Source organism: Malassezia vespertilionis, chromosome 4 (assembly GCF_029542925.1).
Source record: "Malassezia vespertilionis chromosome 4, complete sequence".
In the NCBI taxonomy this organism is placed as follows: Eukaryota; Fungi; Basidiomycota; class Malasseziomycetes; order Malasseziales; family Malasseziaceae; genus Malassezia; species Malassezia vespertilionis.
The window spans coordinates 530,392-543,903 of record NC_079250.1 but is presented as its reverse complement, the minus strand read 5'-3'; the positions used below and the strand labels follow the sequence as shown (position 1 = coordinate 543,903).

Sequence of the window (13,512 nt, the reverse complement as noted above, 5' to 3'; positions counted from 1 at the left end):
CAAGCCTGGGGCTGATCGGGTGCCCGATCGGCGATGCGCACAAATTACACGCTACAGGTGCGTGTCCAATTCTACCGAGGCTACAAGGAGGGATGCATAGGCCGTGGGCGCGGCACGGCGCATCAGCAGCGTCCAGCCATTCTCTCCAGTGCGCAGCATCCCATGCTCGGCCTCGCCACGCCGCGTATGCCCTTTGTGGCGCGCCTTTTTCGTCACAGGCGCGTCCTGCGCAGCGAGCGAAGCGCCAGAGCCGAGCGCGAGGCCCAATCCGGGGTGCTTGCTGCGCCATGCTACGGGTGTATCGGTGAATCCTGTAGCTGTCATAACTGCCCACGCCGGGCGAGTGGCAAGCACGGCCATCTGTACTTTTAGGAGGAGCGACGGAGGAAAGATGCCGCGCGCGGAAAGATGCCAGTATCGCCCCGGGCTGCTCGGTGCCATCGGCGTGTACTGTGCAATGGTCGCATCGCAGCGGTCGTACGTGCGCAGGCGCGGCGAATGCAGCGCTGCAAGCCCAGCCCACTCGAGCAGGCCCGTGCATGCATCGGCGCCTTGGTCGCTCTCAAGAGGCGCAGTGCACGCAACTGTTTCGTTCCAGCATGGGATCCACGCGTCGTCAATGTCGGCAGCATCGAGCTTAGTATGCACGGGATGTACGTCTGCAGCGCACACAGAAGAAGGGAAGACAATCGGCGCCCAGCTCTTCCGGCTCCCCGCCGTCAAATCCTGCGGCGGCGTCCACACAAAAAAAAGGGCCCATTTTCCGCGCGCCGCGTCCCATGCCTCGATGCATGTGCGCGCGCGCTCGTATCCTTTTCTCCCAGGCACAAACGATGGCGCAAGCAAGGGAAGCTCAACAACTGGCGTGAGTTGCAGCAGCACGTACTGTATCGAGTGCTTGGGCCACTTGTCCGGTCGCCCGCACGCCCAGAGGCGCCGTGGGCATAGCGGCTGGGGCGCCCGACGAGCCCGAGAGTCTGGTAGGTATCTTTAGACAGAGAAAGCACAAGCATCCCTTGGCCATCAAGGCATACTGTATCTTCCGTATCGAGCTTGGTCGCGCCTAGTGCGTACAAGGAGCCTGGCATAAGCAATAGACAACGTACCGCTCCGCACATACTGTGCGACAAACGCAGGCTCAAAAAAGAGAGACAGCGGCACGCGCGCTATGCAGGGGCCCGGCGCCGTCCAGTCATCCAGCGCCATCACCGCATCTCGCGCACTCGCCTGTGGGAGGAGAAGATCGAGCTGGGATGAGCAGGGCGCATCGTACCGCATGGTTGAATGGGTGCTGCTCCACCACATTGTCGCATTCCGTGCCGGGAAAAACGCGCGCAATCAGTCTCCCTGGACCTCCTGCTGCATGCCGGACACGGTCCGCGCGCAAAGCACTGCGCTTGCGCTTGTGCGTGCTCCGTGCTGGCATACAGCACGCTGCGGCGTGCTGAAGCCGCGCCCACGCCCCGCACACGTGTATATCACGTGATCATCTGGGTCGTGATGCGGCAGCCCCGTTTTGTCGAGCCGCTCGATGTCCTTGTTCAAGAAAGCGCAGACGGCGGTCGCGCATAACTCGAGCTTTCCGACATTTGGGAACAGCGAGTTGAAGTATGTACATTTTTGCTACTCACACTAGAAATCTTCAGGAATGGATCCACGCGGAAAAGCTCTTTGTCGCCGCGAATGGGAAAGCGTCCAATGAGATACAGAAAGGCGCTGATTCTCTGCGCACATGGGGCAGCAGTGAAGGCGACGATATGAGCGATGTGCTCTCGAAAATTGCGCTGCTGCATGAGCATTTGGGCCGTGCGCAGCTGCGTTACAATTACTTTGTCTCGACCATGCGCCTGCACCTCAAATCGATCCGCTCGCGCGAAGAGGCGTTCGGCGACCTGAGGAACAAGAAACGCCATCTTGCATCCAAGATTGAGGGTGTGGAGAAGAAGCTTGCCAAGATGGGCCCGGAGAACAAGGATCTTGCGCGCGTCACGAGCAGCCTACGCGAAATGCGCGGCGATATGGACGTGCTGCGCAACGAGGAGGTGCACCAGGACGCCGCCCTGGGCGACTTCAAGCGCCATACAGTTGCTGAGGCGTTCAGCCTTACGAGCGGTGGGCTCATGGAGCTTGCAGAGAAAAGCGTCGTGATTGCAGAGACCACAAGACTGCTTTCGGAAGAAATTCCACTTGGCGCGACCATCCCCGGCCAGGTTCGTGCGCCGTACCGCAACGAGGCGCGTACGGAGCGGCTCCTCCACGAAGCCATCCGCCAGCTCGACACGATCCACTTTGAGCCGCACCAGGATGCGGCGCAGCTGAGCAAAGAGTACGGGTCGCCAAACGTGGCCGGCGCAAACGAGCAGTTTGTGCCGTCCATGACCCCAGTTCCCACCGACACGGCCGTGGACGCCGCGCCGGGTGCAGGCGCAGGTGTGGCTGTGGGCACCGCCTCGGCACGATCCGCATACGGCCGCCAGTCGTCGGGCTACCCGCTCGAGCAGAGCTACCAGGACGATCCTAACCGGGGCAGCCAAGGCTGGGTCGCTCCTGGCCACGAATCTGTGCTTGTCCATCCGCCGCAGGAGCCCATCCAAGGACTGCCGACCGTGCTCGAAGGTGACGACACGCTCGAGTTTGGCGAAGAACAGGCGCTGCGCGAGCGAGACGCGTACACGTCTTTGCCCGTCGCCCAGGCAGAAGAGCATGCTCGAAATCCACCGAGCTATGCGCAGGATACACACCCCAACGAGCACCCCTCGCGCTCCTACGGACCTGGCTTTGCTGCGCAGCGCGAAGAAGTGCAGGCGTACCAGGAGCCGCCTTCTTCTCGGCATGCCTATCCTGAGTCTAACTATGCGCCGCAGGAGCCCGCGCCTTATTTCCAGGACGGCGGCGCGGGTCCGTACGACGCCGTGTCGGGGCTGCCGAGTGATGCTATTCCTGCGTACCCGCCCATGCCGCCTGGCGTCCCTCTATATGCGTCCCTCACGCCCATCTCGCGCGACTCTCCCATGGAAGAGTTCGCGGGCGAAGGCAACCGCGCCTATTTTGAAGGCGTCGGCGGCACAAAAGCACTGCAGGCTGCTGCGGCGCGCTCTGGCAACTTTCCCATGGACAACTTTGACATGAACAGCACGCCAAACATGTTTGTAGCTGGTAATGAGGGGCGCAGTTTTTCTCCGTCTGCTCTGCGTCCTGGCATGGGCGGGCATGGATCGCATACCGGGCATGGATACCGCCGTGAGATTGTGCAGCATGACGCGCGCGATGCTGTCCACCCGGTGCAGTATGCCCATCCCGTCCATCCAGTCCAGCCCGTCCAGCCCGTCCAGCCGGGTGTTTCCTATTACCCAAGCGCGCCTGGTGAGACGTACCCCGACGCTCGAGTTCAATATCCCCAACATGAGCCCCCCGCGTACCAGCCAGCGCTCCCGGACGTAGCACACTCTCCTCGGGGCGCAGCGCCGCCCGTGCAAGTCGGTGCGTACCTGCCGTACGTCGCCGCGCCTGTGCGCTCTCCACTCGTTTAGGTGCTGCATGCCTTGCGCATGTATTCCATAGCGCGCCGGATCTCTGTCATCTATGCCGTCGCTACAATGCTATCCATCCTTTGTCTTCCTTGCCCACGAGCGACATACACACAATAGCAGCGGCCATAGCAGCGGCGCCCACCACAAATGCCGCGTACGCATGCACCGTCCCCAGCGTCCCATTCGACGTGTGCAGCGGCACAGTGCGCGATGCAAATCCGTGCAAAAGTCGCGCCATTTGCGCGTCGTCCAGCGCGGCAAGCTGCTCGAGCGTGTATGTATCACACACGTCCGACATCCATGTCATCCGTGCGTGACTCTGGGCGGGCAGCGGCGCCATTTCGCGCAGCTTTGCGCGCAGGACCCCGACATTGTCAATGGCATCGGCGACGCTCGGAGGCAGTGCGTCTTCCAGTCGCTGGCGCACAAGCCGCGCGATACGCGGCCCTTTGCCGCCTGTCGATACAAGCACCTGCAGCGGCCCCCGCCGCAGCACGGACCCAAAATAGAAGTCGCACTCGGGCGGCACGTCAGCGACATTGACGGGGATCCGAAGTTCGCGGCACCAAGCACACAGCTGGCGCGACAATCCAGGATCATCAATCGCGACAAGCACCATATCGTAGTACGCGCCTGTCTCTTTGCACACAAGCTCTGATGGCTGTGTAAAGGACGCATCCAGGTAGGTATCGATAGCGTGCGTCGCAAGGCGGTGCTGCATTTCCGCACATAGGCCCCCGCGCGGCGCCATGACCGTCAGGTGTGCATCGGCATTCTTCGCATGCACAAGCCTGCTCGCCGCAACCTCGCCGCCGCCGACAAGCAGGACGTGCTTGTTGCGCAGCTGCCACGCAAGCAGCAAACTTCCGCCCGGCACGAGCGCAGGCAAGGTCATGTGGGGGAAAGCGTGTGCGCTGCGTGTGGAGGTGCCGCCTTCTTATGGCCGCAGCGCTCGTGGCGCGGCCCGAGAGCGTGGAGACGTGGGAAGCGCTGCTTTCAGCACTGCTTCCCCCGCTAGCGCTGGTCGATGGCGTCCCGGACGCGTGCTCGATCGATCCCACGTGCGTGCCGCCGGCCTCGGCGCTTGGTGCGTGGTGGGCCACGATGCAGCATACCCTTCTGACCAATACGATCGTCACATGGGGCGCACAGCTCGCAGAGCACGCGCTGCTCCGCCCTATACTGCGCGGCTACTTTGCACCGCATGCTTCCACAAGTGCGTGTGCGTGTGTGTGGCGGCATACCCTTCAGACATGCACCGAGCAGCTTTTCGCCGCGCGCCAAGCGCAGATCCACCCCGCGGTGCGCACAGCGCTTGGCGATGTGCTGGGCATGTTTGGTGAGGGGGATGTAGTGTTGCGCATGCTGTGTGCTTGCGATGCAGAGCCGCGCGCAGCGAAGCGCGACGCCATGTGGACGGATACGTGTGCCCAGCTCATTGCGCTGCCATTGCGCGCGGCAAATTTCTACGCACACGAAACGCCGGTGCCCGAGCAGGCGTATATGCAGCGCTTAGCGTTGTCATGGGAGCGCGCACTTGCGCCGGAACATGCCGAGCGTCTCGCCGTGCTTGCGGCGAAATTTGTGCGCACTGGCTACACCACGCCTCATCCATCGCGCACCTCTTTTTGGGAGGCAGTCATGCCTGCCATGATAGCCAGGTCTGTTGCACACGCCGCACCCCCCTTTCCCGCACCGTACACGCATGCATGGCGCACCGTGCTCGAGGCACTCGAGACGTGGCAAGGCGCTTGGGTACACACACTCGCACGCTACCTGGACCAAGCGTGCATTGCTCCGTCGCCCTGTGCGTGGCCCCTCGCGCCGCATGAGCAAGGCCCCGGCACGGAAGGCAAGGCATTCTTCTCGCAGCGCGCACTCGACGCACGCAACGCAGTGTATGCGCTCTTGGCACTAGTAGGCGGCGTACACGTAAACGGCCCGGACGCGCCCGACACGCAGTACACGACGCGCCTCGCCATGCTACATATCGGCAACGCATTCCCTAGCACTGTGTGGACGCCACTGATTGCCCTTGCATTCGCCGCGTGGCTCCACGACGATGCGCTCCAGGAACTCGTTGCGTTCTGGAGCGAAAAAGACCGCATCGTGCGCGCCTCTGTCAAGCAGGAGCAGTACCTTGCAGCGATGCTGCTTGCCTACACGACTACCGCGCGCACATTGCCTGCATGGAAGCACATTGCCACCGCGCCGCATTTCTTGCAGGGCGTCTCGAGCCACTTGGCGCACACCGATCCATGCGTACGCAGACTCGGTATGCTCGTCGCGGAATGTGTAAGCGCAGTGACCGTCACACCTCCTGCCAAGCCACTTGCATTTCCACGCGCGGTATGGGATGGCCGAGGCGAGGGGAAAGAAGTTTGCCGTGTCTTGCGCGCACTGCAGCACACGTTCCGCATGGACCATGTCGTGGATGCGCGCGGTAACCTGGACGCATGGCAGGCGGCACTTGCCGTCACGCATGCGCCGCCTGCCGTGGCATACCCGGCGGCGCGCGCGCCGCCTCTGTCGCTGCGCCGCCCGGTGCGAAAAGCTCCGAGCACCGCGCGCGCTATGATCCACGTACTCGAGCCCGATGCCCCCTCTTCCACCTCGTCCGCCTACATTTCCTACGACACTCCCGCGCAGGCAGAGGACATGTCAGACGACGAGCCCGACTCGAGCGACGACGAGGTTGCGCCTGCGGCTGCACCGGGCACACTCGACACTGCGCTGCAGAAGCACACGCCGCCTCCGGTCTACATCCACCAACTCGCGCCGCTTGCGCGCGCACACGACTACCGCCAAAACAAGCTGCTGCTCCGTCATGCCGCGCCGCTGCTCCGGCGCAAGACGGGGTGGGGCAACGAGATTGCGGAGCACGCCACCGACTTGTGCATTGCCTTGTGCGCCATGCAAGACACGTACCATATCCGCGATTTTCAGCAGCGGCGCATCGCCGCGCTCGCGGCGCTGTGCACCGCGTGCCCCGACCCTGCTGCGGACTGCATATTTGAGCAGCTCTTCCTGCCACACTACAGCGCCATGCAGCGCATTGCAATGCTGCATGCGACCGCAGACGCTGCACAGGAATTGGCGGGGTGTAGTCCTACCCAAAGCCCTCCCGAGACGCTCGAGCACCTTGCCGATGTAGCTGCACAGCGCGCGCGGCAGCTCGGTGAGGACCAGGTAGTAGCGTCGGCGCCGCATGCAGATGCTGCGCGTCTGCATGCCGTGCGTGCTGCTCTCGCACGACCGCCAGCGTTTGCGCCGCCTGGGAGCATCAAGCCGACGGTGCCGTTTGCCATGGTCGCTACGACTACGTTTCTGTACCCTCTCGCGAACCGCCTGTGGACGTATTGGCGTGCGCCGCGGCGCTTGTACGCTGGGTCCGAGGCGCTGATGACGCCCAGTGTGCTCGCGGCACTTTTGCACACGCTCGGTCTATTCTCTCATTTTGGGCGCAATGCCGCGCGCTTTTACCGCGAGGCTGTGCCGGATTTGCTGCAGATCGTCGACCATGTTCTTGCGGAGTTGAACGAAGATGTGCTGGTGTGTGGTGCGGCGCTGGCACTGGCACTTGTGCTACTTGATGCCGTCCGCGATGCGCACATGGAAATGGCGCTTTTTCAGCAGCACGCTCCGTTGCTTGCGCGGCTCCAGCAAGGGGCGTACGGCGTTTTTCAGGCGCAGGATGCGGGAGTGGACATGGCTGCATCGCCAAGTGCGCGCGCGTGTCGTGCAGCAGCAGGCGTCGTCGTGCAGCTCACTGCGATCTCGGAGGAGGCGCAGCAGATGTGGCTAAAAAAGGGGGCGATGTAGATCGTGCCGCCCCAGTGTGTTATACAGCGTGCATTCCATCATCCAGTGCATAACCATCATCTTGTAACTATCCTACACGCCACGGCGTGTATTGCCGTGTCTACGAAAGGGTATGGAACAGTGCGATGCGTAGAAAATAGGGAACAGAAAGCAAAGCATCTTGGCAACATGCGCCGTCGCAGTCAAACTGCAAGGCGAAAGCGCGGCCACGCTGACCCCTCTTAGACTCCGGCGCGCTCCTTTTGCGCAAACGGATCCATTCCGCCGTCGTGGTGGCCATGCTCGAGCCCAACCGTCATATCCTGCTCGCCGTGCGTGCCATTATCATTGTGGTACTGCGCATGGAAACGCTGGTCGTAGTGCGCCGCACCGTGCTTCTCGCCCGCGCGACTCGCACTCGCCTCGGCCATACCGAGCTGTGCACGCAAGCGCTCCACCTCCCTACGGCTTTCCTCGAGCGAGAGACTCAAATCGTTCATCGCCTGGTCCATCAGCAGCTTCTCGAGCGTCCATTTTTCAATATTGCTCGCCTCGTTGTTCTTCAGGTCCTGGATGTAGCGCACGGCGGCAATGATGATCGAGCCCTTGTTTGTGTTCTTCACATCGCACCCAGGCACAATCTGCGAGAGCTGCACAATGCCGTCGTTAATCGCTGAGCGGCGGCGGCGCTCGACCTCCTTGTGGTTGTCTTTGCGCTGCCTGTCAAGCTCTGGGCCTTTTCGCTTGTATCGCGCACCTCCCAGGCTGTGGTCGCTAACAAACTTGGAGTCCAGCTCCGCACCGAGTCCATCGCGCGCGGCGTCGAGTCCGTGGCCGTGCTGCTGCAGCTGGCGGCCGGCAAGCGTGCCCATCGCGGCGAGAGCAGCGGCGGTCGCTGCAGAGTCGTGTGCGGCATGCGTGCCTTTGTGCTCGTGCTGGGCATGCACATGCGTCGGACGCTGGTGCAAGTCGTGTTCCATGCCTGGCGGCGGCGGCGCGTCGCCGAGCGTGCCAGCGTCTGTCACGGCCAGTTCCTCTTCGTCCTCAATGACGGGCCCACTGGTGCGCTTGAAACTGGACGCAAACGAAGTCAGCGTCGAGGCGGCTTGTCCGAGGCCTGGAGGAAGGTGGGCCAGTGCGTTGGCAGAGTCGTATTGGTCCGCGCCATCGTACTGTTGCTCGCCGTTGTCCGACGCGCGCTGTGGTCAGGGGTGTAAACACGCCAACGTACCGCTGCTGCAACAATGCTAGCGAGCTGTTCCTGGTTCAGCCCTGCAAGGATTGTGCCGACATCCTTCTCGATGCCCGACTGGCCGACCTGGCTGGCCGCGTCGCTGTTTTGTGCCACGGCGCCATCGCCACCCGCAGTGCCGGTCTCGTACGTGGACTGCTGGTCCACGTACGCGTGCGGCGCGTCATTGTGTGCCGTCTGGCTCGTGCCGGGAGTAGGCGACATGTTAGGTTGCTTGTGAGGTACGCGGTGGGTTGTACAGTGTTGCTCTACGCGGTGCGCGTAGCGTGCAAGTCACGGGAGGCAAAAGTCACGTTTTGGGAGACGATGCGGACGACGACGCGGGCGGCAGCACTCGGCCGAGGACTGCCGCAGCGGTGGGTATTTTCGCAATTCAAAGCTCTTCTTCCGCTAAGCAAAAACGTGGAAAGTGTCTTTTTCCAACCACCGACATGGTACGTTGATGCGGGAAGAACTCATGCCAGTCCGACGACGAATCCCAGAACATCAACTTTGAGACCGCGCACGCCGGTGCCTCGCTGACCTACCCCCAGCAGTGCTCTGCTCTGCGCAAGAACGGTCACGTCGTGATCAAGGGCCGCCCTTGCAAGATCATTGACATGTCCACCTCCAAGACCGGCAAGCACGGCCACGCCAAAGTGCACCTTGTTGCTACGGACATTTTCACCAACAGGAAGTACGAAGACATTTCGCCCTCGACGCACAACATGGATGTGCCGAACGTGACCCGTCGCGAGTACCAGCTGATTAACATTGACGACGGCTACCTCAACCTGATGTCCAACGACGGCAACTCCAAGGACGACGTCAAGGTGCCCGAGGGCGAGATTGGCGACCAGATCAGCGCCGAGTTTGACGAGGGCAAGGACCTCATGGTCACGATTGTGTCGGCCATGAACGAGGAGCACGCACTCTCTTTCAAGGAGGCTCCCCAGGGCAAGTAAGTGATGTATTTCTAGAATGGGAGTAGACTCCCTGTCCGGTAGGCATAGAGATGAATTCACTTACCCGTCGTGTGTAGCCAAAATGGCCCAATCGGCACTTTTGCTGATTTGTCATACGCCGCTTTTTTAATTCTACATAATGGTGCATTCGCGCTCGGGCTTGGGCTGGTAGCCCATCTCGGAAAAGGTGGTGGGACCGCGCTTGGGCGCATCTGCGCGGGCATTCCGCACAGGCGTCTGTGCACGCGCAGTATCGTCGCGACGCTCTTGCGCATCCTTGTCGCGCACACTTTCGTCGACCATGCGCATTGTTTGCTTGCGCACCAGCTCTGGATTCCCACCTGCCTGCGGCGCACGCCCATGGTTCGCCGAGCGACCACGCGCCAATAAATGCTCGTCGTACATGCGCGATTGCAGGTACGCTTGATGCTGTGTACGCGAGAGCGCGTCTTGCGAGCGCTGCAGCGCCTCGAGACGGCTTTTGGCGTCGTCGTTTCCTTGCGCGGCAGCCTTGATGTACCACGCCTTGGCCGCGTCGAGATCTATACTGGTGCCGATCCCCACCTCGAGGTAGTACCCCAGGGCAAACTGTGCCGTGGGCAAATGGTACTTTGCGGCTCGCTCCGCAAACGTCCACGCAAGCGACTCGTTCTTGTCAAAGCAGCCTTCCGCGCCGCAAAGGAACCATTTCGAGAGCGCCATGTCTGCATCCGGCTCGCCCCCCCGGCTCGCAGCGCTGTAATACTGCACGCTGAGCAGCGGATCAAAAGGGAAAGAAAGCTGGGCATGCTCGTAGCACCACCCGCATTTGTACTGCGCCGAGCTCAGGTTGAGGTACGCGGCGCGCTGCAGATAGGAACGCGCGCGCGGCGCAAGCATCGGGCGTGTAACACTGCGCGCCTGTGCACTCGACTCGGCAAGCAGCGCAATGGGCACATGCACACTGTTCAGCTCGCCCGCAAGCAGGAGGCCGTAGATGTAGGCGGGGTGGGGCGTGTCGACGGTGGACAAATCAGCAGCGCTGCGCAGGAACTGCACGCCCTCCTGCATCGAGACCGGCATGTCCAGCTGGCCAAGGATGTTGGCCATGCCCATTCGATACAGCGAGCTGACATCATTGCGCTGCGCGCCACGAAGATAGGCGGCGCTCGCGCGCGGAATATCGTTGAGCGTTTCGTAGTCGCGCCCAATCCTAAACCAGCTAGGCGCGAATCCCATGCGTGCGGAGCGCTCAAAGTCGTTGAATGCAGCGCGCAGGTCTTTTGCGACGTAGGTGGGAAATGCACCGCTTGCGAGAAGATCGCCGCGCGCGTACAGCGCCTCGGGCTTCGGCTCTGGGTGCGAGGCAAACTGCACAATCTGGAGGATGGCCTCGTCGAGCCACTGGCTCGCCGGCTCCTCCATGTCCGTCCCGCTCGCCTGCAGGCGCTCGACGTATTTGAGAACCTGCGTGGACCAGCGCAAAATATCGACATCGCTGCGGCTCGCAAATGCACGCTCGCGCTGCTCGGCAAGAGAGGTCGTATCGGGAAAGGGCACATGGATTTGCTGTAGCTGCGTGCGCGATGACGCGCTCGGTGCCGATGCAAACGAGGCCGCAGGCGCTGCTGCAGGCGCACGGCGCTCGGGCGGCGGACTGGTGGGAATCACGCGCTGGGGCGGCGGCGGTGGGTATGCATGCATCGTCGAGGGCGGCGTCGGAACGTCCCATGCAGGAGGGGGCGCAGGAGCAGCATCTCGTACGCTGGGGCTGTGCGTGCGCCCCAGCTTGGACGGACTATTTCCGCGCGAGCGCGCGCCGTCCTGCTGCATAAACGCAGGGCGTGGCGAGGGTGAATTCTCGCCGCGCGCCACGCGGAATGGGCCGCCCGGCGGCGTCATCTGTCCGGAATCAAGCATGTTTTGTGGCGGCATCGGCGGGTACGCCGAGTCGCGGCCGAACCCCGAAGGGAGATCCGGTAGGAAGGACATGGCGGCGTCGCTGTGGCGCGTGCGCCTTGCCTTATTTACCGCATACCTCCTAGTGCATACATCCCATTCATTGTCCTGCGGTCGATTGGCGCGGCGTGAGCGCGCCGCTAAAGGGTATCAAGCTACAGGGTGCTGCACGTGTCAGAATCCATGCTATAGACCATACAATGGTACTGTTGAAACGGCCAGCAGTGTGCGCTGCCTGCATGTGTGCTGGGCGTCGTGGTATTGTTGGCGTCGCACACGGGCGCCGCGGTCATGGAGCGTGGACCGACTGACATCCCATTGCGGATCGGCAGATCCGTCTCTTTGCGCGGGCGGAACTGCTGGCCCTCGATCACGCCCGTGCCAACGTGGTTTGCTCGCTTCTGCGTCTTGGGTCAACGCACTGTACTGGCGCCGGTGGCGCGCAGCAATGTCATATGCCGTGCGTGCCGTGCGTGCCGTGCGGCCCTGCGTCCTGGGCGGGACACCGAGCCAGGCACAAATGCCCGTCCACACCTGCCTTCCGTCCTTGTGGTTCATGCGCCAGAGACTGTTTGCTTCCGCCAGCACACTCAATCCATGGCGTACGTCACAGTATTGGATGGCGACGCGCTCTTCCGAAACACCGTGCCGTACGCCTGCGACGGTCACAGCGCACGACATAAAGTGCGCGCGCTGCCCAACCGTTGCTGTTCCGCGCGCGCTGGGGCATGCAAGCGACTTCACTGTACCCTCGCGTTTGAATGCATGCCGTATGCGATTGGACCCATTGACACGCGTTTGCGTTACTAATAAATTCTAATCACGTGATACATCTGTCTGCAAATCATTGTTGCGGCTTTTCCAGCAGTGGAGCATGGTCGACGTGCAATTGCATGAACAAACGATGCAAGAAGATCCGACGGAATTGCGCAACTTGGGTCCTGATTATGACGTTATCAAGGCTGTAGGAGAAGGTGCTTATGGCGTAGTGTACTCTGCTGTGCATTTGCCAACGTCGACACGCGTTGCAGTGAAACGGATATCGCCGTTTGATCATCAAATGTTTTGCATCCGCACGCTGCGCGAGATCCGGCTACTGCGACATTTTCACCATGAGAATATTATTTCGATTTTGGACATGATTCCTCCTGTTTCCTACGACTCGTTCAACGAAGTGTATCTCATCCAGGAGCTCATGGAGACCGATATGCACAAGGTGATCCGCACCCAGGAGCTGTCGAACGACCATTTTCAGTATTTTATGTATCAAATTCTTCGTGGCCTCAAGGCATTGCATACCGCTGGCGTCCTGCACCGCGACCTGAAGCCGTCCAATCTGCTCTTGAATGCAAATTGCGACTTGAAGATCTGCGACTTTGGGTTGGCGCGCAGTGTAGATCAGCCAGAAGCGAACGGCAAGGCATTCCTCACGGAATATGTTGCTACGCGCTGGTACCGCGCGCCAGAGATTATGCTTACATTCAAGGATTATACCAGGGCGATTGATATGTGGTCGGTGGGGTGCATTTTTGCAGAAATGCTTCTGGGCAAGCCGCTGTTTCCAGGCCGCGACTACCACCACCAGCTCTCGCTTATCCTGGATGTGCTTGGAACACCCTCTCTCGACGACTTTTATGCGATCAACTCGCTGCGCTCGCGTGATTACATTCGCTCGCTTCCCTTTTGTAAGCGAAAAAACTTTACCGAGTTGTTCCGGGGCGCCGATCCTCTTGCGATCGACTTACTGGAGCGGCTCTTGGCTTTTTCACCGCAAAAGCGGATCACCGTCGAGGAGGCGTTAGGGCATGTGTATTTGGAGCCTTACCACGATCCCTCCGACGAACCCGATGCGAAGCCGTTGGACCCTGGTTTTTTTGACGCAGATTTCGCCAAAGAGCCCCTCTCCCGGGCGCAGCTGAAAAAGCTCATTTTTAACGAGGTGATGCGATAAGGGCAAGAGAAGGGGTTGTTAGTTGTGCATCCAAACAGACTAGCAAGTATATACAGCACAGTGAATAGGGTAATGGGTGATGCGCCAGAGCAGCGC

General features: G+C 61.2%; 8 protein-coding genes across 8 annotated transcripts; 4 read left to right on the top strand and 4 right to left on the bottom strand.

Annotated features, from left to right (window-relative positions):
* Positions 1-51: 51 nt before the first annotated feature.
* Positions 52-1,278, bottom strand: MVES1_002263 (ribonuclease P; the record flags this gene model as incomplete). The annotated part of the gene is made up of 3 exons (XM_056207094.1): positions 52-860; positions 887-1,081; positions 1,107-1,278. The coding sequence occupies 3 exons, from the start codon at positions 1,276-1,278 to the stop codon at positions 52-54; spliced, it is 1,176 nt and encodes a 391-aa protein (XP_056063069.1).
* Positions 1,279-1,531: 253 nt separating this feature from the next.
* MVES1_002262 (uncharacterized protein) lies at positions 1,532-3,530 on the top strand (the record flags this gene model as incomplete). The annotated part of the gene is made up of 2 exons (XM_056207093.1): positions 1,532-1,608; positions 1,637-3,530. The coding sequence occupies 2 exons, from the start codon at positions 1,532-1,534 to the stop codon at positions 3,528-3,530; spliced, it is 1,971 nt and encodes a 656-aa protein (XP_056063068.1).
* A 61-nt stretch (positions 3,531-3,591) lies between these two features.
* Positions 3,592-4,425, bottom strand: MET8 (Bifunctional dehydrogenase and ferrochelatase; the record flags this gene model as incomplete). Its single annotated transcript, XM_056207092.1, has 1 exon — positions 3,592-4,425. The coding sequence occupies one exon, from the start codon at positions 4,423-4,425 to the stop codon at positions 3,592-3,594; it is 834 nt and encodes a 277-aa protein (XP_056063067.1).
* A 44-nt stretch (positions 4,426-4,469) lies between these two features.
* TEL2 (telomere binding protein) lies at positions 4,470-7,352 on the top strand (the record flags this gene model as incomplete). The annotated part of the gene is made up of 1 exon (XM_056207091.1): positions 4,470-7,352. One exon carries the CDS (start codon positions 4,470-4,472, stop codon positions 7,350-7,352), a length of 2,883 nt encoding a protein of 960 aa, XP_056063066.1.
* A 221-nt stretch (positions 7,353-7,573) lies between these two features.
* Positions 7,574-8,787, bottom strand: CBF1 (basic helix-loop-helix protein; the record flags this gene model as incomplete). The annotated part of the gene is made up of 2 exons (XM_056207090.1): positions 7,574-8,530; positions 8,563-8,787. 2 exons carry the CDS (start codon positions 8,785-8,787, stop codon positions 7,574-7,576), a joined length of 1,182 nt encoding a protein of 393 aa, XP_056063065.1.
* Positions 8,788-9,014: 227 nt separating this feature from the next.
* ANB1 (translation initiation factor eIF5A) lies at positions 9,015-9,527 on the top strand (the record flags this gene model as incomplete). Its single annotated transcript, XM_056207089.1, has 2 exons — positions 9,015-9,017; positions 9,048-9,527. The coding sequence occupies 2 exons, from the start codon at positions 9,015-9,017 to the stop codon at positions 9,525-9,527; spliced, it is 483 nt and encodes a 160-aa protein (XP_056063064.1).
* Positions 9,528-9,659: 132 nt separating this feature from the next.
* MVES1_002257 (uncharacterized protein) lies at positions 9,660-11,498 on the bottom strand (the record flags this gene model as incomplete). Its single annotated transcript, XM_056207088.1, has 1 exon — positions 9,660-11,498. The coding sequence occupies one exon, from the start codon at positions 11,496-11,498 to the stop codon at positions 9,660-9,662; it is 1,839 nt and encodes a 612-aa protein (XP_056063063.1).
* An 841-nt stretch (positions 11,499-12,339) lies between these two features.
* On the top strand, positions 12,340-13,416 carry MKP2 (mitogen-activated protein kinase; the record flags this gene model as incomplete). Its single annotated transcript, XM_056207087.1, has 1 exon — positions 12,340-13,416. The coding sequence occupies one exon, from the start codon at positions 12,340-12,342 to the stop codon at positions 13,414-13,416; it is 1,077 nt and encodes a 358-aa protein (XP_056063062.1).
* Between the last annotated feature and the right edge of the window lie 96 nt (positions 13,417-13,512).